This window comes from Rhodnius prolixus, unplaced genomic scaffold (assembly GCF_049639745.1).
Source record: "Rhodnius prolixus isolate KJV_2025 unplaced genomic scaffold, Rpr scaffold_7, whole genome shotgun sequence".
NCBI lineage: Eukaryota > Metazoa > Arthropoda > Insecta > Hemiptera > Reduviidae > Rhodnius > Rhodnius prolixus.
This window is the reverse complement of record NW_027411582.1, coordinates 27,699,297-27,723,868: the sequence shown is the minus strand read 5'-3', so window position 1 is coordinate 27,723,868 and position 24,572 is coordinate 27,699,297. Positions and strand designations below refer to the sequence as shown.

At 30.6% G+C, this 24,572-nt stretch overlaps 2 protein-coding genes across 2 annotated transcripts; one reads left to right on the top strand and one right to left on the bottom strand.

The window, feature by feature from the left end:
* Window positions 1–200: 200 nt before the first annotated feature.
* LOC141447267 (TBC1 domain family member 12-like) lies at window positions 201–24,473 on the top strand. Its single transcript, XM_074114648.1, has 10 exons — window positions 201–1,272; window positions 4,351–4,450; window positions 6,472–6,631; window positions 11,142–11,259; window positions 13,591–13,722; window positions 16,472–16,622; window positions 16,700–16,900; window positions 20,572–20,785; window positions 21,058–21,246; window positions 22,197–24,473. Exons 1-9 carry the CDS (start codon window positions 431–433, stop codon window positions 21,243–21,245), a joined length of 2,106 nt encoding a protein of 701 aa, XP_073970749.1. The 5' UTR covers window positions 201–430; the 3' UTR covers window position 21,246; window positions 22,197–24,473.
* On the bottom strand, window positions 17,340–19,807 carry Cpsf73 (cleavage and polyadenylation specificity factor 73). Its single transcript, XM_074114649.1, has one exon. The coding sequence runs from the start codon at window positions 19,710–19,712 to the stop codon at window positions 17,619–17,621; it is 2,094 nt and encodes a 697-aa protein (XP_073970750.1). The 5' UTR covers window positions 19,713–19,807; the 3' UTR covers window positions 17,340–17,618.
* Window positions 24,474–24,572: the final 99 nt, after the last annotated feature.

The window sequence follows — 24,572 nt, the reverse complement described above, 5'->3', positions numbered from 1 at the left end:
AAAAGTGAAGGTAGAATTTTTTTTTATTCTTTAAGAAAAAAGTTCCTGTTAAGAAAGTGCGTTCGCAAACTTAAGAGTAAAGTTGACACCATTTGAGTAGAATAATCTATTTAAGAAAAAATTTTGCATGCTAATTATTAATATTTCATTACTTATCGATTAACTAAGATCATATGAAAATCATTACATTGGAATGAGGACTACAAATTACATTTTGTTTTTCTCAAAAGAGAGAATTTTTGTAAATGAAAGTTGGTAGTTACCCTGTCAAGGTAAAATGGTGGGGACTGTGAATCTCTTTTCGTTTTACTTCATCCGTCTGGTTGTAGTGGATTTATAGAAGGCAGTTAGTGTGAGTGAATGTTATTCGTGCATTTTAGCAAAATTATGGGCTCTTAGGAAAGAGTTAATAGGCGCTTTCTCGCCTAAAATGAAGACTGTAACTTCGGCTAAAGAACGGAACGGCGTTGATGTTAAATATGCTCCTGTGGATGATTGTAGACAAAATCAGTTTAGTGAAACTCAGTTACAAGGCGTAAATGAAAGTGAAAATTTAATTATATGTGATTCTCAGTTAGCTACTAGTTTTCAAGAGGTGAAAATTAAAACTCGTATGAAACCAGGACATTACTTACAAAAAGTGTTTCTTCATAAATTGAAAAGTCAAAGTGTTCCTGTACTAGATAATGAAAATGATGGTAATAGTGATAATAATGAAGAATCAACAAGCCCCTCTGTTGAAGAATTGAATGAAGGGTCTAAAGAAGGTAATAATAATTGGTTTAAAACCTGGCCTGATTGTACTTTACGGAATGGGATAGTGTCACCTAGTGAAGATAAAGTACAAGTTGATGTTGATGAAAAAACAAATGCTTGTGTATGTGATGGGCACTGTTGTGGTAAATGTAATAAAAATCCAAATACTCCTGTACCATTGGATAATGCTTTGCATTCCCTTCCTTTAGCGTATAGCCCTGTAACAAAGCAGATACATCTTATTTGTCATAGTGACTTAAAGAGTGAAAAATCAGAGAGTAAGTGCAATGGTGTACCATTATTAAATAGAGTAGGCACTGAAGTGAGTTCATTTTCTAGTACTGTGTCCAGTTTAAGTGATACTTCCCCATCAACAAATGGTGATTCTACTTTTGGAAGTTTATTCGATAATGGTGATAATTGTTCCTTGATATCAATTGGAAATTGTAGCAGTTTGTCTGAAGATTCAGATGGAAGCAAACCAAAGCGAAAAGGAATATCTGCATTCTTTAGCAGGTAGGTGGTATGTTTAAATTGTTCAAATAGCATTTTACTTAATTGGTTAATAAAGGAGGAAACATAAAAAAACATTAATTTAGAAAACTGCTAAAAAAAGACATCAAACATCAGTTACTGTTCATTTATGTTTGGTGACTGATTCATTATTTCAATAGGATGAAAAAATAAATGCCAGTTTCAGTCATAATATATATTTATTGTGCCGAGCTTCCGACCTAGAGACTAGGTCATCTTTAGGTCTTATTGTCTACATGAAATTTTTGCATGGTTGTTGTCTGCTTGTGAACTCAACAAGACAAGACAGAGGATATACCAACTTAACAATAACCATGTAAAAATATCATATAGACAATAAGCCCTGAAGATAACATAGTCTCTAGGTCGAAAGCTCAGCAAAATATGACTGAAACTAGCTTTTATTTTTCCATCCTATCAAACATCAGGTTCATTTAATCAACTTCCTGCTTATTATAGTGTTCAAATGAAGATTTGCTTATAAAAAGGTTTTTTAAAAAAAGGACTTAAATAAGGAAGGATACGAAGAAAGAAAAATTACTTGTGCTGTGAGGTAAACATTGAGTGATTCAATTCTTGTTTTAACACTGCCATGTGATTGCGGTTCTCACGCGTCTACATGTCACACGTCATGAGAGTGATAAGATATTTTCCTTATTTCATTTTGAATGACTCATTCCGTACAAAGTTATTACTTAATGACGTAGTTTCATTCAATGAATATTTCAGTCGTTGTATAGGTACTAGCATTGTGCCTAAATATAAGCAATTGGTTTAATGAATCACCAACATATTTATTTTTATATTCTAATTTGTAGCGATTTTTTTTTTTGAATGTTAATTAAATTTTATTCAAGTTGGTTTGAAATTTTCAGCTCATTCTGAGCTTTTTTGTTAGAGAAAGTTGTGCTTGCATTATTTATGACAACTATTCTTCAATCCTCTAAACCTAAATAATCTGCCGATGAGGAGAGTCAATTGTACTCGCCCTGAAAACTTCCTAATAACAACTTTTCCACAGAATTTCTGAGGAGATGTGCCAAAAAACCCTTATTTATTTTGTGTGATTTAATGACGTTAATTTCACATTATTGGTTTTGTTTTACTTTCAGACATATTGCTAAAACCCATAACGATTTACCTTTCATTTCCATGTTCAGCAAAAGAAATAAATAATGTAAAGTGTACGTTTTTTATTATAGCACAAATGTTCAGGTAATCTTCAATCTCGTACCTCCTCATTTAGGAAAATTAACAAAGGCAGCCATTCTCAGAATATCTAGAGAAAACTCTTATAGGTGAAAGCGAAGAGAACATATGGTACTAGAGAGTTAGATGCCCCTGAATCTGCACCTCTCTCTTCTCAAGCATTTTGCTAACTCAATCCAAGACATGCTAACCCACACCGATGGTTAATGGTTGAGGTCTTAGTGTTCTAAGCGTTTAGGATTACGTAGCCTTTTTCTTAATAGTTGGACTTAAGTGAGAATTTGGCTTACTCAAACAGTTTGTGTATTTACCGATTAGTGAGAGGAGGGTATACTCTTTGTTTTTTGAAGAAGAAGAGATGTTTTAGCTTCAAGAAATGGTTATACAAATGAGATTTTTGTAGAACCTAGTTGATTAACTGGGCGGAGAGGTGTACACTCACCTTAGAAAAGTTCTAACTTCCTAATTTGAAGTTCTATCTTTATAAGTTACAACATTGTGAATTGTAGTTAGAGAAAACAATGTTCACGCTAGACTTTATATTTTTCACTAAAAACACAATTATAATTTGCTTTAAGTATGTTCGAATGATTAACTTGTTTATTATAAGTGTAAATAACCTTGGTCTCTTTTCTTTTTAGACTAAAATATTGATGCTGTTTTATTTATAAACGGAATGAAATATTTGGCATTTATACATTTAATCTGGCCAATTTCTGGTTTAATGGGTCAATCAATTATTTTTTTTTGTGATATATATAATAAAGACACTTTATTTTAAGAGTACTACAATTCGCAAGGTTCTAATCTTTACATTTTTTATATCTTCAATTTTTACGAAATGTTAGTAACCTCCTTATAAAATTGTTCTTTCGGGACTACTTGACGTCCCAGAAATCAGCCTAAAATGATTGTTTATGTATAGAATTTCAAATAATAGTGATAAAAGGATCTAAGGCGATAGAAAAAAAATAACTTCAATTCATCAAGTGATTCCCTACTCTGCTTAAGCGTTTTTTCTTTATTTCTTTTATTTTAGCAATATATTAAATTCTGATTTTATACAAGTGGTAAAACTATAAAGTGCTGAAATGAAATGAGATAAAGACATAGTACACTTCCTTTGGAAGCCCTTAAAATAAATGTTTATATAAAAAAAAATCCAACAGTTATAGCTTAACAAGAATTGATATACATATATGAAAAGTTTTTAAGAAATCTAGGATAAATTTTCTCACAATTAAAAGAAATATGATTAATCCTTTTCGGTTAAGGAAATTTTGACTAAAAGTTGAGAAATTTTCTTTTATATTCTAAACGAAATATAATGTTTTCTGTAAGTTTCATTTAAAGTTGCTTTAATGGCTTCCTACGACCTTTCGTTTTTTCCTGTATACTAACGCAGACTTGAGCTTACATTAAACACATACTATTTACTTTTAAAAAGTGTTTTCTAACTTAGAGGATCTCAAATTGTGTTTCTGATAATAATTGAATACTGCCAGAGGAACTAGTAATTACTGATTGTTAGAGAAAGGAATGAAAAAAAAAATTAAACATTATTTATAGTACTATCAATGAAGTTTTGAATTATTAATTCAAAACATAAATTTCATTGTATAATTTGTTTATAAGTGTGAGCTTGCATTTAAATGCTCTGTTGCTTTTTAGTTCCTGTCTTTTTTTTTTATCGTTAAAAAGAAGGTCAATAAATATTTGAAGGACATGCTGATTATTTTTCAAAAGATCGATGCTGCTGCGTGCTAATTTTCTCACTTACATTGTATATTTTTTAGCGTCTCTTCGTTTTATTTAATTTTCTTATATTTTTTACATTTTAATATGTTTCAGAGGGGTCTTTGGTTGGAAAGGAAAAAATATCAGTTCTGATGGATGGAGCCTGTTTAGTAAAAACGGTGGCACTGATAGTCCACCTTCTGGTCTATCTGAGGTAAATTGATTTTATTTAAAATTAATAATTTAACTTCATATTAGCTAATGTGTTCTGTTGCTATTTAGTTCTTGTCTGAATTTTTACAAGCACATTAATGTATAAACCAAAGGAGTGTTTTATTAGTAGTATAGTTCTTTATATAAAAAAATTGTATGTCATATCACTGCCAGATAAAGAAAAAATTATGCCGCAGTACGCGAGGTCTTAGATAGTTGAAACTTCGAAGGAAGTGGTCCTTCGTCATCGTACAAATTTTGATATTGGTTTTGGATCGTATAAAAGATATATTATATTAACAAAGGGTGACTATAGTGAGACCTTGATGAGACATTATGGAGGGCAGTCAGGTCAAATCCAAGTTGATCATTTATTGTAAAAGTTGGCAATACCAATCGCGATCTACTTACTCAATAACCCGGAGGAATGGACTCGTAATCCGTGACTATTGCTTCCATTGAGCACTTTATTTTCGGGGAAAAAATTAAAAACGACACAGAACCGTTCTAAATACTATTGCATAATACCTCTTCATGATACCACTACGGTCATGGAAATAAAAGAACTTCGTACAAGGTGTAGGCCACTTCCTGCCGTTTGAGTACTTAATTCATTTTTGTAAATTAGTTTCAAATCTTGGAAGTTTCAAATAATGTGCTAACGTCCTACTGCACAACAGACCTTGAAATAACCTTCTTGTTTTTTTCGTCGATCTCATGTTTTGTTTTGATTTGACAGTTGGGACTTACCAGTTTTGCCCAGATCAGACTATGTTGTGAATTTCGATACAATTAATAGTTGTTGGCTGATAATCTGTCGTTTCTGTCCATTTTTCACATTTTTACGGTCAATCATTTTATATAAATTAAATTGATTCCCGTAATGCTGGTTGTTATGTGAATGATGTTTCCTAAATAAATCAAATTGCCAATTAACTAATCACTTACTAACGGAAACGTTTCATGATTATTTTTTGCTCCTCCCCCTGCAGAATCTTTTAGAAATAATTTAGAACGTTCTTATTAAAGTAGTAAATTAAATATCGCATTAATATACTAGTAATTTTAATTATTAGTTGTAGGTAACAAAGTTACATTACTTCGTGGTTAATTGTGAGCAATTAGTTCATTTGTTTTTAAAGATAGTAAATAGCATTGAACTTTGTTTTCGATTTTTCTGGGTAATTTGATAAAAAAAACTTAGATAAAATTTGGTTCTCATCCAACATATGCTGCCTCTCGCCCGTTGATAGCATTGAACTACGCACTAGTTTTATCTAGTATTCTATCCTTGTTCTATAAGTCTTCGCTTCCATTTTGTTTTTATAATTTGTTTATTTCGAAAAAAAAAATTATACAATATTTTACAATTATATTTATATCTTACTTCTATTAACAGTTTGCTAGTTTTCCTTTAAAGCAAAAAACATTTCAACTTTAAAAAAAAATGTTGAAAAAATTATAGATTTAAGCGATTGGCTCATAGAATGGGATTAGAAGAGATAAAATTTCCACTTTGTATTTCATGATCCTTTTTTGTAATAATAGTACACAGCTTGGTGCAATAGCCCATGAAGGGCACGGCCTTCCCAATTACTGATACTTCTTTAGAAAAGTCAGCAAGGTATGATTTTTTAGTGCTGACTTTTGGTACTATGTACGATATTAATTAAATTTCCCATTTTTATTTACACACTGATCGTCAGTGCTTTAATTACCTCGCATAATTTCTCACTTAGTCAGTTATCTTCACTGTTATTCACGCGAGAAATAATATTTTAGATAATGGCAAATCGCGTAGCTTAACTTGTATTCCTTCAAAACTAGTTTTCTGGATTAATACCTGTTGCCTTCCTGTAGGTTTTCCAAGTTGTATTTCTTAAATCAAATTTATCAAAAGAAAGTTGAAGAATACAAGCATTTCAGCATTTTGATTTATTATTACTATTATTATTTTCACACTGTTTTAAATCTCAATCAGTGCATAGAATTTATAATTGATAAAGTCATTAATTTTTTTAGGAAAGACAATCAACTGGTGGTGATTCCAGTCATGGAGTCCTTGGTAGCACTGGATTAATACAGCTGGAAAGACCAGCGTGGTTACCAGCTAAATCAAAACAAGAACAATTAGCACACTCTAATCAACATAATCGTATAATAACTTCTGCAAGAAAAAGAGGTAAGATAAATTAAATTTTAAATGTTTTTTGTTTAAAAATAAAGTGGTGTACACGGTGGTCATCAGTTTTTTTTGCTTTTTACGAGAATTTAAATGATATGTATTTTTTAATTTAGAATTTTTACAACAAATTGATTAGCTTTCATTCAGGCTTACTATTATAAAGAAGCCCTTTTGCGTTCTCTTAAAAAATTTCCAACAAAAGTGAATGGTCTTTTTCTGATCAGTAGGTAAAATAAATCGTTCGAAAGATTCGTAGACTTTCTGTAAGCAATTTATTTCAAAATCGAGATTTTAGAAGTATTTACAAACACTTATATATATATGTATATTTTTATTCTCACAAATATTATTAATCAATTCAGGCTTAACATGTACTTCATTAAAGTAATAATAAATAATTTAAGATTACATTACAGGCTGGAAGCCATACATTGCTGTGCTAGTACTTCCCAGTGTTATATGTTTGAATTCATAATTAGGGTTTATATAATTTTTAAATTAATAAATATGTAGCATTACTATTTTTCGGACTCACTCTTTGCACACGACCTCGTATTATAAATAATAATATTAATTATAATTATCAATTTTAAGGGAAGGGATTAGCTATGAGGTTAGCATACTGGACTCCCACGCGGAGGTCCCGGGTTCGAATCCAGCAGCTGACCCTTAGATTTTCTCTTCCTAGGAGCTTCTTACAGCTCACTGTCCGGAGGCCGGCAGTGCACTGGAAAAAGCTCCGGGCGCTAATGACCTCAGCTGTTGATGCGCCAAAAAAAAAAAAATTATCAATTTTTACCTGAATTAATTAATACTTCCCACCTTTTGAGAATGTACCATCAGGACCCCCCAGAAATCTGTACCCATGCTTTAGAGCAGGGGTCCCCAAACTACGGCCCGTGGGCCACTGAGGACATTTATCTGGCCCCCGCCGCACTTCCGGAAGGGGCATCTCTTTCATTGGTGGTTGAGAGGAGCACTATATGTGGCAGTGGTGTCGCTCATGTACAGTACTACTTCCGATGACGCGCGGGATGCACGCGTCACGGCTCCGAAAACAGTGTTAAAATAACAGCCAGAAGTAGGAAGAAAGGCAAAGCACTATAACTAAATCGGACATTGGACCATCTCATTAGCCAAAAGCAGGCCCATAGTTCCCACAGAAATACTGGGCAGTTTGGTGATTTAAATCTACTTTTTCTTTATTTGAAATATTGTATTTGTTCCCGTTTTGTTTTTTGTTTTTACTTTAAATAGTTTGTTTTATAGTCCGGTCCTCCAACGGTCTGAGGGACAGTGAACTGGGGCCCCCTGTGTAAAAAGTTTGGGGATCCCTGCTTTAGAGGAATGGCTACCCTAATTCTTCTCCTTAATTTCCCAAAAATGAAATTGTTACTTTCCATACCAGTGTTAAAACCAAAATATTTATATTTGAGGGAAAAACTTCGTTTTGAAAATTGGACGTGATCGTAGTACTACTTACTAAGGAGTAAGAGAAAGCCATATTAATCTTTTAAGGTATTTGGGTTTTCATTTTTAACAACATCATTTTATTATCTTATTAAAGAAATTGAAATTAAAAAAAGATATGTAAGAAAAATAAAGTGAAAATTAAGAATTCTTTAAAATAAAACTGTTTCATTAAAGGTCATTTCCTTGGCATATCAGGTTTACTTTCAAAACAGATTTATTTTTTTTTTCTTTTGATTTTATTTAAACATGTTTTATTTTTGTTTATCATAATATTGTAGTTTTTTTTTTTTTGCACGCTAATTGTAAGTTAATTTTACAATACCAAATATTTGGTGGCCATTTTATATGTTTATATTGTCACCATGTGAAGGAAGTTGTTAATAAATAGTAATAAAAAAATGTCGCGAGGAGCACACGGTCGTCTCCCAATCTGTACATTTTATTATAGTAGTTTATTTCAATTTAATTCTTTTGAAAGTTCAGGTCACTCAAAAGCTTGGAAAGTTCATATTCAGTTTTGATACTATTTTCACTTTCCATGGGTAAGTTTTTCTTGGCCCTCTGTCAATTCGGAAAAGCGACTTTATTCAAGCGATTTCTTTTCAGTTTTCCACGATTTTCTTGAAAAATTATTTCAGCGCTTTCCATTAAACTATTTACATTAAACATCGTAAAGGTTCTTATTAAAGTAAAGTAATGCTTATTTTTAGCCAGGGAACCTTTAAAGTCATCTACCGATCAGGTGAAGTGGAAGAAGTTTTTACGCAATTTCACAGAATTTTTTTTTCGTATTACCGAGTTAAATAAAGTCCAAGGTTAAGACGAAAATCATAACCGTCTTGTGGTAGAGCTTAGCTTTGAGGGCAGCGCCTCTAATCCATGGCAATCCGGTTACCTAATGAGCCTGATTCTATTATCAAAGCATTTATCGAAGAAAATTGGTATATTTTTTAATTAATTCTGTCTAAATAATGGAATTAAGGAAAAATGGTAATTGAAGAAAAAACTAATTTTTGAAGCAAGGTTTCTTAAATTATCCCAAAAAAGTGACACTCTTATTTGAAGAAAATTAAAAAAAAAAAAAAGAAAAGAGAGATTTTAGGGGCTTCTGGGTAAGATATTTGGTATAACAGTAAAGTAATAATTCCAAATTTGTCGATAGCGCTGCGCGGTGTAATGGTGGGTTGTGTTGAACTAGTCTCACTTGCTTGCATGCTTTTTATTCCCACATCACCTATTTAGTTAGATACAGATAATTAAACACGTTCAGTAATATTCACACTTAGTAGTCAGTTAGTTAATAATTATAATTATTCCCTTCAGATTTGTCTATATTATTGTTCAAGGTTTTTGGGTTTAATCAATCAGTGCCTTTACTCTTTCGATCGAAATTTCTTTACACGAGATGTTGAAGTTGAGTTAGGTTCTGAGTAAGGGAGCTGCGATGTCAGCAAGCATTCTTCTATTATCTTTTTTATTATGAACAACATAATATGTTTACTATTAAGACAACTATATTTTTGGCATAAATTCTGAGCGTGAAAAGCAAAAAATAATTACATAAATCGCTGTTAGATAATGTCTTTTATGTTCACCCTAGAATGTTTATTATTTCTTTCTTTTATTTATTTAATTCTTGTTAAAATAATTAAAAATGTAAAAATTCTTAATTCTACGAATTTCTATACATAAATAACATCTAAAGAAATAACAATAATAATAATTTCTAGACGTAATTATTAATACATAGTTACAATTAAACGCATCAGATAGTAATTTTATTTTACTAGAAAATATTAACTGAATATAAGCGAACGTAATTACAGTTTATGTAATCAATTGCTTGAATTAATGTTCTTGATGACTTGTTAAAGTTAAACCTACCATTTTGTATTGTTTATGAATTAATCGCGTCAGAGAAATAATGACGCACTTATTCCAGTTATTTATTGTTAGTATTATAACTTTATCAATTTTTTTGGTTAATCGTTTTTATTATAATCACCTTTTTATTTACCGTTAACTTGTTGATATTTTTAGTTTTAACCAAAACAAAGTGTTAAATCTGGTAAATGTTTTTAGAAAATAATCTCAGCGCTGGGGAAGTCCAGCTTATCTCAAAAATAAAAAGTAAAAAACACAGAATTTCTTAGTAGTATCGTATTTGCTGTAAAGATACATAATGTTGTTTGCCAATAAATAAGTTGGTTATAACAATATTAAGATAGAGATAGCACAATTATATGTTGCAACATTCAAAGATTTGTTATTTTACACAATTTATATCTATATATAAAAAAATTTAAATAAGTCACTTATAGTTACGAAATTAATACAAAAATATAAAATTCTTTTTACATATTTATAAATGAATGATATGTGCAGATTAAAAAGTTCTTAGAGATTCATAGAATGGGAAAAAATAAATTAAAATCAAAATTATGATTGATTTGTAACGAAATTGAAGTTCAAAACATAAAAATTGTCACATGTTGATTCTATGTGTAAGTTACACTACATATTATGCGTTATTATGAAAGAGTTCAACTCAAATTTGTAATGGTTACTCGATGGACTCAATTAATGACTCAACGAAGTGTAAGTTTCCTTAAAGGGTTTTTGTTTTTACCTACGTTTTGTAACCTTCTTCAAATGAGAAAGAGAATTTTTGGTGGCATGGAATATAAAAGATTTTGGAAGAAACATTCCATCTTCCATAACATCATGATTCTCTCGCAGTCTTGCTGAAGAAGGACTACAGAAGTTTCTGAAACGCGGAACCAATAATCTGTCTTACAATAAATAATTTCCTTATACTTGAATACTACGTTTTCTCCTATAATTTTGTTAAATTCATTTCGCATTGTGCGACGTTAATGATGTGAGAACAATACTCAGTGGTGAAAGTATTATAGTTCTAGAAGTGTAATGAAAATTTAGATTACTTGATGCTTGAAATTCTATTTCCTTTTACTTTATTGCTCATTAAAATACTAAACATGTTTTTATGTATTTATTTATTTATTTTTTACAGAGATGAAGGAAGCAAAACAAAGGAAGAAAATGTTACAGAACCAATTAAAAGCTGAAGATGAATTAGCCAATGCCACCAAGATATGGATTCAAGAGATACTACCTAAATGGCAGCATATGTAAATAAATTATGATAATATTTAATTAATTTGGGTTTTTATTTATTGTAGAGCAATATTAGTCATTAGTTGCTGCATTGTCGGCGTAAAACATTTATAAACTAAATGTAATGAACTCCAAAAATGGTGTTCTCCAAACAATAAGAAGCACTTTACACTTACAATAGACTCTACTATATAGAATTCATAATAAGACTAACTGCTGTATAAGACAACTTCAAAAAAGAGACTGACCTTTGCTATGGCCTAATGAGAATTTTTTGTTTAATTGAAAGTTCAGTTTTCGCATCCTCTAATGATAGTTTTTTTTTTTTTTTAAAAAAAAAAAAAGAAATATCAGAAATATCTTTTTTTGAGCAAACAACCCAAACAGATCTAAAATATTATGTATCTAGAGCTACCTTACTAGTATCTATAAAAAATTAACTGCAATGGGGGGGGGCCAGAAAATTCGTTTTAGGGCAAGGAATTTTGGAAATTGGTTGGTGTAAGTTTTTGAAATGACTAGAAGTCTTAATGATACTCATAATCTCTGAACGCGATGTGTACCATAGATCTTATATAGAGCTTATCTACAGATTTCTTTTGTAAAAAGAACTACTATGTTATGTTTGTAATAATAATGTAAAAAGATAATGTAAAAAAAGTGAAATTCAGTCATTTTTTCTTTTAACTTTGCTGCCCCTTTTTATAAATCGTAAGATTTCCGAAAATTGGTAATTATGAATTTTTAAATACCTTGAAATTAACATTTAGTGAAATTATATTCGAAAAAATGTGTAAAAATAATTTGTTTTACCGTTTAGACAATGTTATTAATGAAGATACAAGTTTTTATTGTATCAAATTCAGATACAGTTTTAATAATTAAAAATAAAAAAGGATTGCGGAAATGAGCTTTTGAGTGAGTAGTATTTGGAAGAGAAAAGTAACTGTTCTATTGTTTGTTCCTGAGAGTATTGATCTGTTTGTAAGTCTTATATAAATGAAGGAGACAGAAGAAGGATACGTAGAAGGTTAGCGAATGGGAAATCTTAAGCTTCGTACTAATGTTAGGAATGCCCATAAAAAATTTTTAAAGCTGTAAAAATGAAGTAGATTATTGAAAATAGAATTAGTGATATAGTAAAATATAATTTTACTTGAGGATATAGTGCTGTTATCTCAAATTGTTCACAGTTAAGTTTTTACAGCTTTTTTTTTTAATGATTTTTAAGGACCCCGAGTCCCAAAAAGTGAATTTTGCAAATGAATCAGTGTGTACGTTTCTCGTTGCATGGAGTATGTAGAGAGGTTACTTCGAAAATGAAACATTGCTGAAAGTACAAATTTGATCTTCAGTTATTTATTTATGTGTTCCACTATTGGTCCAGTCAATTGAGTTTTCAGTTCCATCAAACGAGCATTCAAATTTTACTGAATAGTCTTTCAGTTTTTCCGTGTGGTATGGAAGCTTTCGTACAAGGTGCCATTTCAGAGAAATGTAACGGCCCTCCATCCCCTAATAATAGGGACTAATTATGTAAGTAAAATTACAAAATTTGAGAAAATCTTCTCTATCGGCCAATTTATTGCGTCGATTTTTTTTTTTAAATTTAATTTTCTCGAGCAATCTTTAAAAAAATTTTTCGCTTTGTTGTCTCATTTTTTTGTGAAAATAAATATCATTCCATATCCGATAGATTATTAACTACCATAAAGATAACTCTCGCCAAAAGTATTTTAAAAAAAATCCTATAAAAAGTTTACTTCAATTTTTCTTGAATATAATATTTTAGTGATAAAAGTATTCGTGATTTCAATTGACAAAGTTTTCTAGAAAATGATCAGATTATTTCCCCCACCTTACTCTCTCTCTAAAAAGTTGAGCTTTCAATAGACTCTATGCTCCAGTTATTGCTAATAATACAAATTGTTTTGAGGTCATTAATTATCATCAATGTCATCTGAAGGTCTAAATACGTGTAAAACAAACGCAAAAATTGTTTGTGATACGAACTTTTAGGAATCTAAAGAATTGATTGTCAGTATTGAGTGACGCATTCTTTATTCATTCGTGATTATTTATTTTAAATATCTATTAAGTATTCCAGTGTGATAAGCATCCTATTGTTTATTTAATGATAATTTTTTTTTTTATTTAAATAATAATAATATTTTTATTATTATTGTATACGTGATGTATGATGTTTTTAATAAAATTTCCAAGGCTACAAAGAAGATCATTAAAAACATAACTATTCCAATGACTGTTTGCTTATGAATTCCTATATTAATGAATTGTTTATTCAGTGATTTTTAAATATTTAACGAATTTTTCTTTATTTTAAGGAAAAATCAAAAAAGGACGCAAGAATTATGGTGGCAAGGGATACCACCATGCGTGCGTGGAAAATTATGGAGATTAGCATTAACTAATGATCTCAATATAACTCATGATCTGTACGACATTTGTGTTTCGAGGTATCTATATATTTTTTTTAAATAATATTTTAAGGTATCTTTATAGTTTCATATAAAATAAATTATGAATCTTTTTTTTTTGGCGTTCCCCTCGCTAATGGTTTTTATTGAGTTTTTTTAACAATTACATTAGAGATAAAGTGATTGTTTAGCTTTATTTGCTTTAAGAATTGTTTGTTTTAAGAATTGTTACATTTGATATACAGTTGAGTCAACTGACATTGAAAATTTATCTTATTGTTAAGAATTTAAGAATTTTTTTTTAACAATTGAACCCTTCGTACTATTTAAAATCTTAAAAGTACTGGTTGAAAAGGTTTAAAAGAAAAAACTGTAGCAACTGTAGGAAACCAGAAAATACTGGTCATAACCTCTTTGGCAGATGACATCACCTTCATTTTTCGTACTAAGCCACCAGAAATGATTGCAATAGACGTACCAACAGTCAAAATCAAAAATGTTTACTTCATTTGACTTTACTCTTTCATAGAGTCCCAGATAAAGTACAACGAAGTACTCAAATTGCCATTTGATCGCGATACAATGATTGTCACCGTACAGGATTTCGCTAGGTAGTCTACTTCTGTTACATTTTTGTGTAAAAACGCATGACAGATAGATTTTTCGTAAAAAAAAAAGAGAGAAGACGAGAAATGTCCATTTTCCTTGAGGCCTGCTTAGATTTGTCTGTTCATCGGGTTTAATTCTACATCTTCTTTCTACCATTCCCAAAGAGGCTGAAGCATTCTTATTATTGGCATCCCAGGGGTTACAAAATTGGCGAGGAAAAGTTGTTCAAATTAACATTCGTATTTTACGCGATCATCTGTGAATAAGTAAGAGAATTGGGTTTATTTTATGAGATTCCTATTTAGATATAAGCATAGAAGGGTACTTTGAAGCTTTGTCTCTACATTCTCTTTCTTTTTAATTTTTATCCAAATTTAGGCAATTTGTTTAACAGAAGAGTGATCAGTCTAAAAATAGTTTGTGCAAACAGTATAAGTTTTAAATTTATAAAAAGATTGTTTAAGAGATTTGTTGGGTGTAAAATTACTTTAAAACATGTTTTGGTACTTTTTAATCGTGTAATCTTTTTTTTTTGATGACCTTGCTTTTTTATTTATATTTGTTTATGTAATGAGCATGTGCATTCTTTTCATCCTCTTTAACAACAATAGACGCTTTGTTCCTTATTTCTCACAATCACACTTTTTTTTTATCGGTCTTTGGAAAATAAAGGAATGTTTTTATAATTCTTTTTACATTTTGTTGCGGTTCTCACAGAATGTTATTTTAATTACCAGTCTTGCACATAGTAACTCGAGTCAAACTGAAGGAGAATTTGTTAAAATTAAGAAAAAACTTTTTAAAATATAAATCGAACCATGAATGTGCTTTAAAAATATTATTTTTTTTATGCTACAGAACATTAATTTTTCGAAATTGTATTTTTAACTGTAGTACCTGTTTAATGTGGTTCATAACTCAGAATTTTTTTTTTTTTAGGGATTGGTCCATGATCTATATAGTTGCTTAAGCCTAATTTTTCATTTAAATTACATTTTCGCATTCAATGTTAAATGTTTCTTTTAAAATCCATCAATTGTGCTCATATTGAGTGCGATTTAGCTGCCACGTTTTGAAAATTCCTAAAAAGCTGCCTTGACGGAAGAACACCTTGATCTTGCCTCCTCTTAATGCAAAAAATCGAAATAAACTAGAATGGAAATAAATGTTATCTTATTTTTATTTTATTTACATAAACTTATCCCTCTCGCACATTTAACTGGAGAAGAATATCGGCTTCCATGTAGGAATGTTGCTCTGGACTTTATTAATGCAGTTGACCTAAAAGAATCTGCATACTAGACTAAAAGATAATTTCAGAAACGAAAATCAACCGTGAACGTGTTCTCAAACAAGCTTACTTTTCAGAAAACACTGCGAGGGGACTCCGTGAAATAATCTAGCATCCAGAGAATTCAATTCTTTCATGTAAAATTAATCACCATATTGTATAACGCTCCTGTTCTGTGTCTCCAATTTAACTCTCCACTCAGACATCTATGCCCTTTTTCATTAGCCAGATACTCCTTTCTTGCCTCCTTAATTTTTACAATAACCTAGAAACCTGTAACAATCCCAGTGCACAATAACTACTTAAATATACCCTTTCTGATAGTCCTTCACTTGTTGCTTGCAAGGGCGTTGGACGCGCAAGCTTCTAACTCCTAAACTTCAATAACAACAGTTTCATCACTGTTGGACTCCTTTCTGACTATGGCGCTGCAATCTAAAGAAAAAACCAATGTGTTAAACCACAATCTCACGAGAACTACGCACGATTTTAACATCTGTTTTCGGCCTCTAAAGAACTTTCAAAATTTATAATTTCAAATTTTTAAAAAGTAGAATACAACTTCGCAGAGTAGGTTTCTGATTATATCTGTTGTTTTTCGATCCTACGATTTTCTTAAATTTGGTAACTACTTACTAAATGAAATTGTGTTATGTTTCTGCAGGAAAAAAATTTTTAGATTTTTTTTTTGACCATTAGAATGGAAAGTAAATTTGAAAATTGTTCTTAATGAAGGCAACAATTAGAAGAAAGAGGGATTACAAGAAATGTACCTAGATTTTTAATATTACTTAAGACCAACTCAACCATTCAAAAATTTATCACTTTTAGTTGTATTTAATTCTATTGGAGATAGTAACTTAAGAGTTTCACAGTAAATATTTTCAGGGCTTTAGAAAGGCTGAAAAGTGCAGCAGGTAGTACTGATTCAATAGATGAACCTTCCAAAGATAGAGATGTTGCGGACAGAGAAGCTAGCATGGAATTAATTCAATTAGATATTAGTCGAACTTTTCCTCATTTATGTATATTTCAAAAGGTATGAAATCAATATTTTTTTTTTCAAGTTAACACATACTTTACTTTTCAGTAGAGTAAAATAAAATAATATTTTAGAAGGGTCCATACTATGATATGTTGCATAGTTTATTGGCAGCATATGTGTGCTATAGACCAGATGTTGGTTATGTCCAAGGAATGTCTTTTATAGCAGCTGTATTAATACTTAATATGGATGCACCAGACGCATTTGTATGTTTTGCTAACTTACTCAACCGACCATGTCATAGAGCTTTCTACAGTTTAGACCAGCCATTGGTGAGTAAAATATAATTATACACATAGCATAGTACTTTTCTTCATCATTCAATGGTATTACTTCTCTCTCCTGCCTAGTGCATTATTTTTTTGAAAGTACAAGTTCTAATTAGAAATGAAACTCCTATAGAATATTAAATAAACTTGTATTAGCGATTTAAGATATTGCTTCAGAAATGTTAAAACTGGAGAGAAGTTGCACCATTTTGAATGGGACCACTTCCTTCTGAAGTTAGCGCCCTGATTATAACAATATTTAATAGAAATTACTGATTTTTAATTCCTTAGTTTTGAAATAAAATATTAGAAATAAATGTATAATATTTATATTACATGAAAAGTAGTTGAAAAAAGAGTAAAATTTTGAGGCACATCCTTAGTCCGTAACCCATAATTTGTGTGGGTTTACACCTAATTACCAAATTGATTTTTTTTTTAATAATATTTTTGTTTCTTTAAACGTTTTCTGTAATAATTGGGTTCACCTTCTCAAATGGAATTATATTTTGAAAATCTGTACCATCTTAAAGAAATATTTTTACAATTATTGCCGCTTTTTTGGATTAATATAAAGAATCCTGAGTCGATCATTGTAAAAGTTATTAAAAAAAAGTACTACTAAACTAAGATCAATTTTATTTACCAGTTTTTATTGTTATTATTAAATGTACATAAATAAAGGTTACATACATACGTAATATATACAAATTCATGAAATTTAAGCTATTGTTGTTGGCTCAGCATTATCATCTTTTGGAAAATATACTGACGAAGGTGTTAACGCTTCATGAAGTTTTTTAATAGCCGTTTGTACCACTTGCTGTAGGGTTGAATCTTCTTTGCATTTAACTTCTAAGCTTAATAGATCTATATTAGCCTTTTTATTGTCTACAGTCACATGTAATTTATCACCTTTAAATATTTTCGGTACACATTCTTCACCAAACATATCTTGCAACATTTCTATAACACATTCTTTGAAATGCATTCTGTCCATCTTCATGTGAACATTTGGTGGACAAACGTTTGGATCGACGGTTTCTGATTCAATTATTGCTGTTAAAATACAATCAGCAAACATATCATTAACTGGGGTAGCTATCCATTCTAAACTTATAGTTTTCTTGTTAAGCGTTATATCTATACAGTTGAAAGCTCTAAGCTTTTTAATATCTACTGGAAGTAGAGGAGAAGCTATATGTGCTAACATTGATCTTAAAATTGTTAATGATCCATTATATGGAATGTGTTGTTGCTGAACCACTGAACTTGTTGCTAAGCTCGTGTATTTAGATAGATCACTCGGTGCTAACAAATGATAATTAAAGTCCCTTTTAACCAGTATACCAGATAGCTTGTCGCCTGGTTTGGGAGCATTCATTGCCAAGGTACCCATGACTTTGGCAACTTTTTCGCCTCTAAAATACAACTCCACTGATTCAGTATTTCTTGGATTATAAATTTGAATATTATTCTCTGAATCACCTTCATATTCTCTTTGTAAAGCGGACTTTAGACGGCTCATCTCATTTTGTTCACCATGTACTAACACTATATGCGGTGGCTTTAATTTTCTAATAAATTCACTAGTCTGTTGATAGTCTGTATGGGCAGAGAATGATATGTATGCTACGGACATATTCAACCGTAATTTTTGGCCACTTAAAGTTACAATTTCTTCAGGTTCTGATAAAATTGTTTTTGCCAAAGTACCTTCTACACAGTAACCAGCAATTATAACACCATTTTTAGAGTCAGTACACCAAGATTCGAATAGTTCTCTTGATAGACCACTTTGCATCATACCTGGCGATGCCATTACGACACAAGGTCCTATATCTTCAAATTGGTCGATCCCTTTTAAATTTGATATGTGAGTGAATACGAATGGATTATTGACAGCAATCTGCCTTTTAATTTTTTCATTCATGGCATTAATATATGTCTGGTAAACGGCCATACATTTCTTAGCTAGCGATGAAGCGTAATATATTGGAATGTCGTGTAAATCTGGGTGGAGGCTCCAATATTCGTCCAATATTAACAACAATTCCTGAGCTCGTCCCAAAGCAAAAACTGGAATTAAACACCTACCGCCTCTTGTTACAATGTCATGCACTAAAGTAGTAAATCTGGCTTCCCTCTCTTCTCGTTTTTCATGTATATGTGTCCCGTAAGTTGCTTCTGTTATTAGAATATCAGGCCGTATTGAAGGAATTTCTGCAGCCATTAAATGCCTATCTTCTTGTCTAGAAAAATCACCTGTATATAACAACTTTACACCAGATATTTCAAGCATGAACATAGCTGCACCTAATACATGGCCTGCATTGTAAGCCCAAAATTTTACACCACCCACTTCTTTTTCTTCATGAAAATTAATAGTTTCAATTTTATCCATACTAGTTTCTAGATCACTTTCAGTATAAAGCATTTGTTCAGTAGATATGTTACTCACTTTGATATAATCAGAAACCAACCATCTATAGATAGCTTTTGTTGCGTGTGTCATAAAACATCTTCCTTTGAAGCTAGTTTTTAACAAAAACCATGGTAAAGCTCCACAGTGATCTAAATGAAAATGGGAAACTAATAATAAATCTATTTCATCTGTATCTACAATATCTACGAAAGGTAATGCATCCATTCCGGTTAATCCAGGATGAATACCACAATCCAACATAATTTTTTTCCCTTTATATTCTACCATAATACATGATCTTCCAACTTCTTGTCCTGCACCTAATGGAGTAATAGCTAGTAGATCACTTTCCTCTGCTGGAATTTGTAAATCTTGTTTACGTTTATTCATTTTTTAAAATGAAAATAAGTCAACTTAGTCACAGTAATACACTAATATAACCTACTCACTTGAACAACAAACGTAATCCAAGCGAAAGCAACTAAATAAGCGAGACTAGCGCTCAAGGCCATTGACGTTCTGTCATGGAATTAAAAGTGTGTAGGTAATTTAAACTAAACTGTTAAAAGTTAATGATTTTGTATGTTACTATAAAAATTGTATGACTTCATTGTTTCTTTAATTGATTTTTAACTTTAATTTCTTTTTGCGCTTCTCATGTGCCTTGATGCTAATTGGCATCTTACAAATTTTAAAACATATCGATCGTACAATACTTCTTATTCTACGTAAGAGGAATTACTCCCAAGTGTCTAACACAGAGAGAGCACAAAGTTGACTCTCCAGCCTGCCTAAAGAAGTGAGTCCCGAAGTCAAAAAACACCCGGATTGTGGAACTGTAAATCATTAGGGGCACCCGGGGTCCGCGCCTCATTTCTTGAGTGTGAACTTTCTCATAGTATTGAAGTATTTTTCTGCTTTTAAATTCACATTTCCAATGTGATCTTTTCAAATGAGTACTCTGTCCAAAGGAACCTCTAAGAATTTGTCAATGAATTTAATATTTATCAGCACCTTTTCGTTCGCAGACTGTACCTTCACTGTTTGGTAAATGGACAGAGAACCAATTGGATATTGCCGTCCTGATTAAACGAATCAGGCCGAATAGGCCATTCGAATCGCTTCAATCTTATAGCTTTTCTAGTTCTTATAGATGGTGTTGAATTTTTATACAGAACGGCTGTAGGTAATGATTAAAAACCTGTTGTTGCACTAATTTTAAATTTAAATACAATTATTTATGTTGCAGATGGAAGCTTATTATGCTACATACAAAGCCTTATTGAAGGAAAATTTACCAAAACTTTGTGAGCATCTAGATAGTTGCAGATTAACACCAGATCTGTATTTATTAGATTGGGTTTATACAATATACGCAAAAGCAATGAGTTTAGACCTTGCTTCCAGAATATGGGATGTTTTTCTTAGAGATGGTGATGAATTCTTATTTAGAACGGCTATAGGTAATCATTATTTAAAATAATCTATAATTTAATTACGAGTATATATATATATATATATGCCTCCGAACATTGTTCTCTCGTTACAGACAACACTGTCTATCACCTGACAGTGAGCTGTAAAAATTAATTAGGAAGAGAAAATCTTAGGGCCAGCAGCTGGATTCGAACCCGTGATCTCTGCGTATTCGCTAACCACTCAGCTGATACCTTCTGGAATCACAATTTCTATTCTTATTAAATTCACGATTTATTTTTTTGTTTTCTAATTACAGGTGTACTGAAATTATCTCAAGAACAGTTGTTAGGAATGGATTTTTTAAGTGGGTCACAATATTTAACCAAACTACCCGAATTTTTAACTGGTACCCAATTATTTAAATCAATAGCCTCAGTTAAAATGAATATTGGCAAGGCAGATTTCAATCAATTACTTGAGACTTACATTCAGATGATGTCATGAGGTATTTTATTAATCTGTTATTTATGAAGTATGGATTTATACTTCAATCATTTAAAAAATACATACTTTAACTAGATTGAATTTCGTTTTTTTTTTGTTTTTTTTTTGCAAAATTATTTGTGCTGTGGAAAAGTTAAAGTTTTATTTTAGCTTTCAAACAACGACTCTCTAAACATATTTATTCTAATGATTACCCGATTCGATGATCTAACCATGAATATGACAAAAATAAAGGACTGAAAATGAATTGAAATTACCATACTTTCTCATCTTCGAGGATGTGGATCTTCCATTACTTATGACCAGAAGTTATCCCGATTCAGTCCCTGTTTAGAATGAATTCGATTCAAATTGTCCTGATTTAAATCCATCAAATTGTGAACGTTAAGGAAGATTTTTGCATCCATAAACTGATCACCATTCCATCATGGCTTAGATCGATAGAATTTTTCATACGTCTTAGTCACTCAGTAGCTTGCCAGTTACTTTTTCAGGATTAATTCTTTCTACGAATACCAGCCAAAGTAAAACTTTCCTCCTTAACCGTTTTTAAAGTTCCATTCCTTTTATGTCTCTAAAATTCTTAACCTAAGGTTGCTCCTTTAGAAATTTACCTGAATTCCTTTTCCATTTTTTTTGCATTTCGATTTTTTGTTTAAATAAGTACTTTTGCCAGCCTTTTACTTAAGCGAGATACAATCCAATCTTTGAGAGACAAATAGTTTGACGTGCTTACTTCTAGAGAGTCCAGTATCGTAAGAATAAACAAATAAATTTTTAAAGATAATTATACTGTAAGTAAGAATTCTAACTTACTTAAAAGAAATCGTGTCGATAAGTACCATAAAAATTGCAGTAATTCGAGGTTTTACGTGTTTTGATACTATTTAAATTGCAACCAAGTCTTATTTTTTTGTTTATATTAATATCAGTTTATATATTTTCTTTCAGATCTAAGAAATTATCAGATATAGAATTTAAAACAAAATAGACAACTTAATCCCTCCATTGTGCTGTATGAAAACTCCTGAGTGAATTTAAATATTATATTTAAAAAAAAACAAAAATTCTCAATAATTATAAGCTTGGAGATTTAAAAATTATTTATTTGCTTTTATAATTTGCATAGGAATCTCAAGAGTTCTAATGCTCAAAAAAATTTAAAATATACTTATATAATTAGGTTCTATATCAAATTTGAATTTGGACCTATCAAACCTACTTGTGTACAACTATTTATACATATATATATAAACATGTTTTATTATTTTGTAAAATACATTATTATATTCTCGTATATATATTACATAAATATTATATATTTATATTTTATGACTTTTTCTATGTGCTATGTCGTTACACTGTTGACCGTCCCAATGGTTAGAATTTGAAAAGTAGTTTTGTTGTACAAGAAACAAAAAAATTTACTCTTGTTATTGTTAGCATATTCTTTCTTAAGAAAGAAATCGAACTTTTCTGATAATTATATTTATTCTGATTAAAAATGAAATTAATAAAAAGGCCTATATGATTTATAAAAAATAAATATTAAGATTTAATTCTCATAAAAAATTTATTGGTGCCATTTTTATGCAAAATTAAAAAATATGAACAAATTATTATGTTCTTTATTTATTTTGTGGCCTTGAGTTCATTTTTCTTGTCTAAATTCGGACAAATAATTATTTGTGATATTAGATTTTTTTTTTTGCGAGTGTCATTCTAATATTGTGTGTATGTATTTTGTTGTTGGTTTTGTATGAATAATTGATTAAATAATGCATTTTTCTTTGTTAAAGAAACATATGGTTTATACCCTTTATTGCCACTTAGTAAGAACCCATTTAACGCAGAGGATACGCGCCCTCTCTCATCAGCGTTGAACTAAATTAACTTAATCAGGGGATAGATGAAGCTCGACAAAAAAATAAGAAATGAAACTTTTGGTCTTGTAGCGAATTTTATTTATTTTTATGAATGTTTATCCATTTGTATTTGTACATCATGTAAAATATTAGAATGATTACCCAGCTTTGTCAGCAATATTTACCTGAACAGTAAAATCATAACATATAAATTCTTTGAAAGGTGGTTATTTAGTTCATTAAGTCTCCATTTTGTTTGCTCGTAAAGAGGTATAAAAATGAATAAAATTTGTGTAGAAACTGTTTACAAACATAAAACACAGCATTGCCAAAAATGTAAAGTCGTGGCTGTAAAAAAAACAGTATAAGAAGTATAAAATCTTTAAAAACTATTTTTGTCTTGAACTTATCAATTTAAAAATTGTCTTTTTAGCAGTTTACTAGAATATTATTCTCCATCTTGAAATTTTTTTTGTTTACATCTTTTACTTTCGTTCAAGCGTTAATAATTGTAACCAAATATATTCCTACTGCTGCTACGCATTGTTCTTGAGTCGTAATGTGTACTTTGATGTGCCCAATCTTTGCCTAAATCTTTTGTATAGAGAAAATATCAAAACTTAAATCATACGATTTTGTTTACCGGGAAAATATTGTTTCGAAATATTAATGATTATTTGCACACATTGTTGAAGAATGTGCCTAGGTGTTGTGTACATTTGGAATTAGAATGTGGAACTTAATACGTTCACCCAAAAAAGTTTGCATTTCGCTTCAAGCAAAGAGAAGTATTTTATTAGCAGTGTGGCGAAAAGAGAACTAGTCACTATTGGATTAAAGCTAATCTAATGTGAAGCTGGAAAATTATTATCACAAGTCTTTGGCAAATAGAGATGGAAATATCATTATTGACGATAAGGGTAAAAACATAATAATGTCCAGATAGAATTTTCCTTTAGGGAGTGTGATTATCGATTGTATTTAAGAAATTGATCGAATACCAACCCTTACATTCCGGATCTCTTATCGTTCTGTACATTGAAGATGATTATTATCCCGAATCTCTGACAGAAGCCTGTCTACTGGGTCTAGAAAATAATTTAAGTCGCCTTTTCACTTTTTGTTCTATTTAATTTCTAGGTTCTCTAATTCCAGCTCTCTATATTACTGCAAAGTCTTGTTAAGAAAGATTCTTCCTCATGAGGAATTTATCTGAATTTATATAAGAAGTTGTCTAAAGTCGTCTGCCTTTTCCTTTCTTGATGAGCAAGCTATTTAAGAAATAGCGTTTTTGTAATTTAATTAAATATTTGTATTTATGTTCTAAAGTTCCCAGAACAATGATTCACCTAAGTCCTATCACCTGAGCACCTGAAATATGATCGCTGTAGACATTTCTATTTACTGATATTTAAACTCATTTAATTTTAAGGCAACACAGTATATGTATAATTCGGGCTGT

What these genes read in the sequence shown, in the direction of transcription:
- LOC141447267 (XM_074114648.1), top strand. Translation starts at nt 431, where the DNA reads ATGAAGACTGTAACTTCGGCTAAAGAACGGAACGGCGTTGATGTTAAA. An exon ending in AACTTCTGCAAGAAAAAGAG is followed by an intron (nt 6,632 to 11,141) that starts GTAAGATAAATT and finishes TATTTTTTACAG; the next exon opens with AGATGAAGGAAGCAAAACAA. An exon ending in ATTTATGTATATTTCAAAAG is followed by an intron (nt 16,623 to 16,699) that starts GTATGAAATCAA and finishes ATAATATTTTAG; the next exon opens with AAGGGTCCATACTATGATAT.
- Cpsf73 (XM_074114649.1), bottom strand. Translation starts at nt 19,712, where the DNA reads ATGAATAAACGTAAACAAGATTTACAAATTCCAGCAGAGGAAAGTGAT.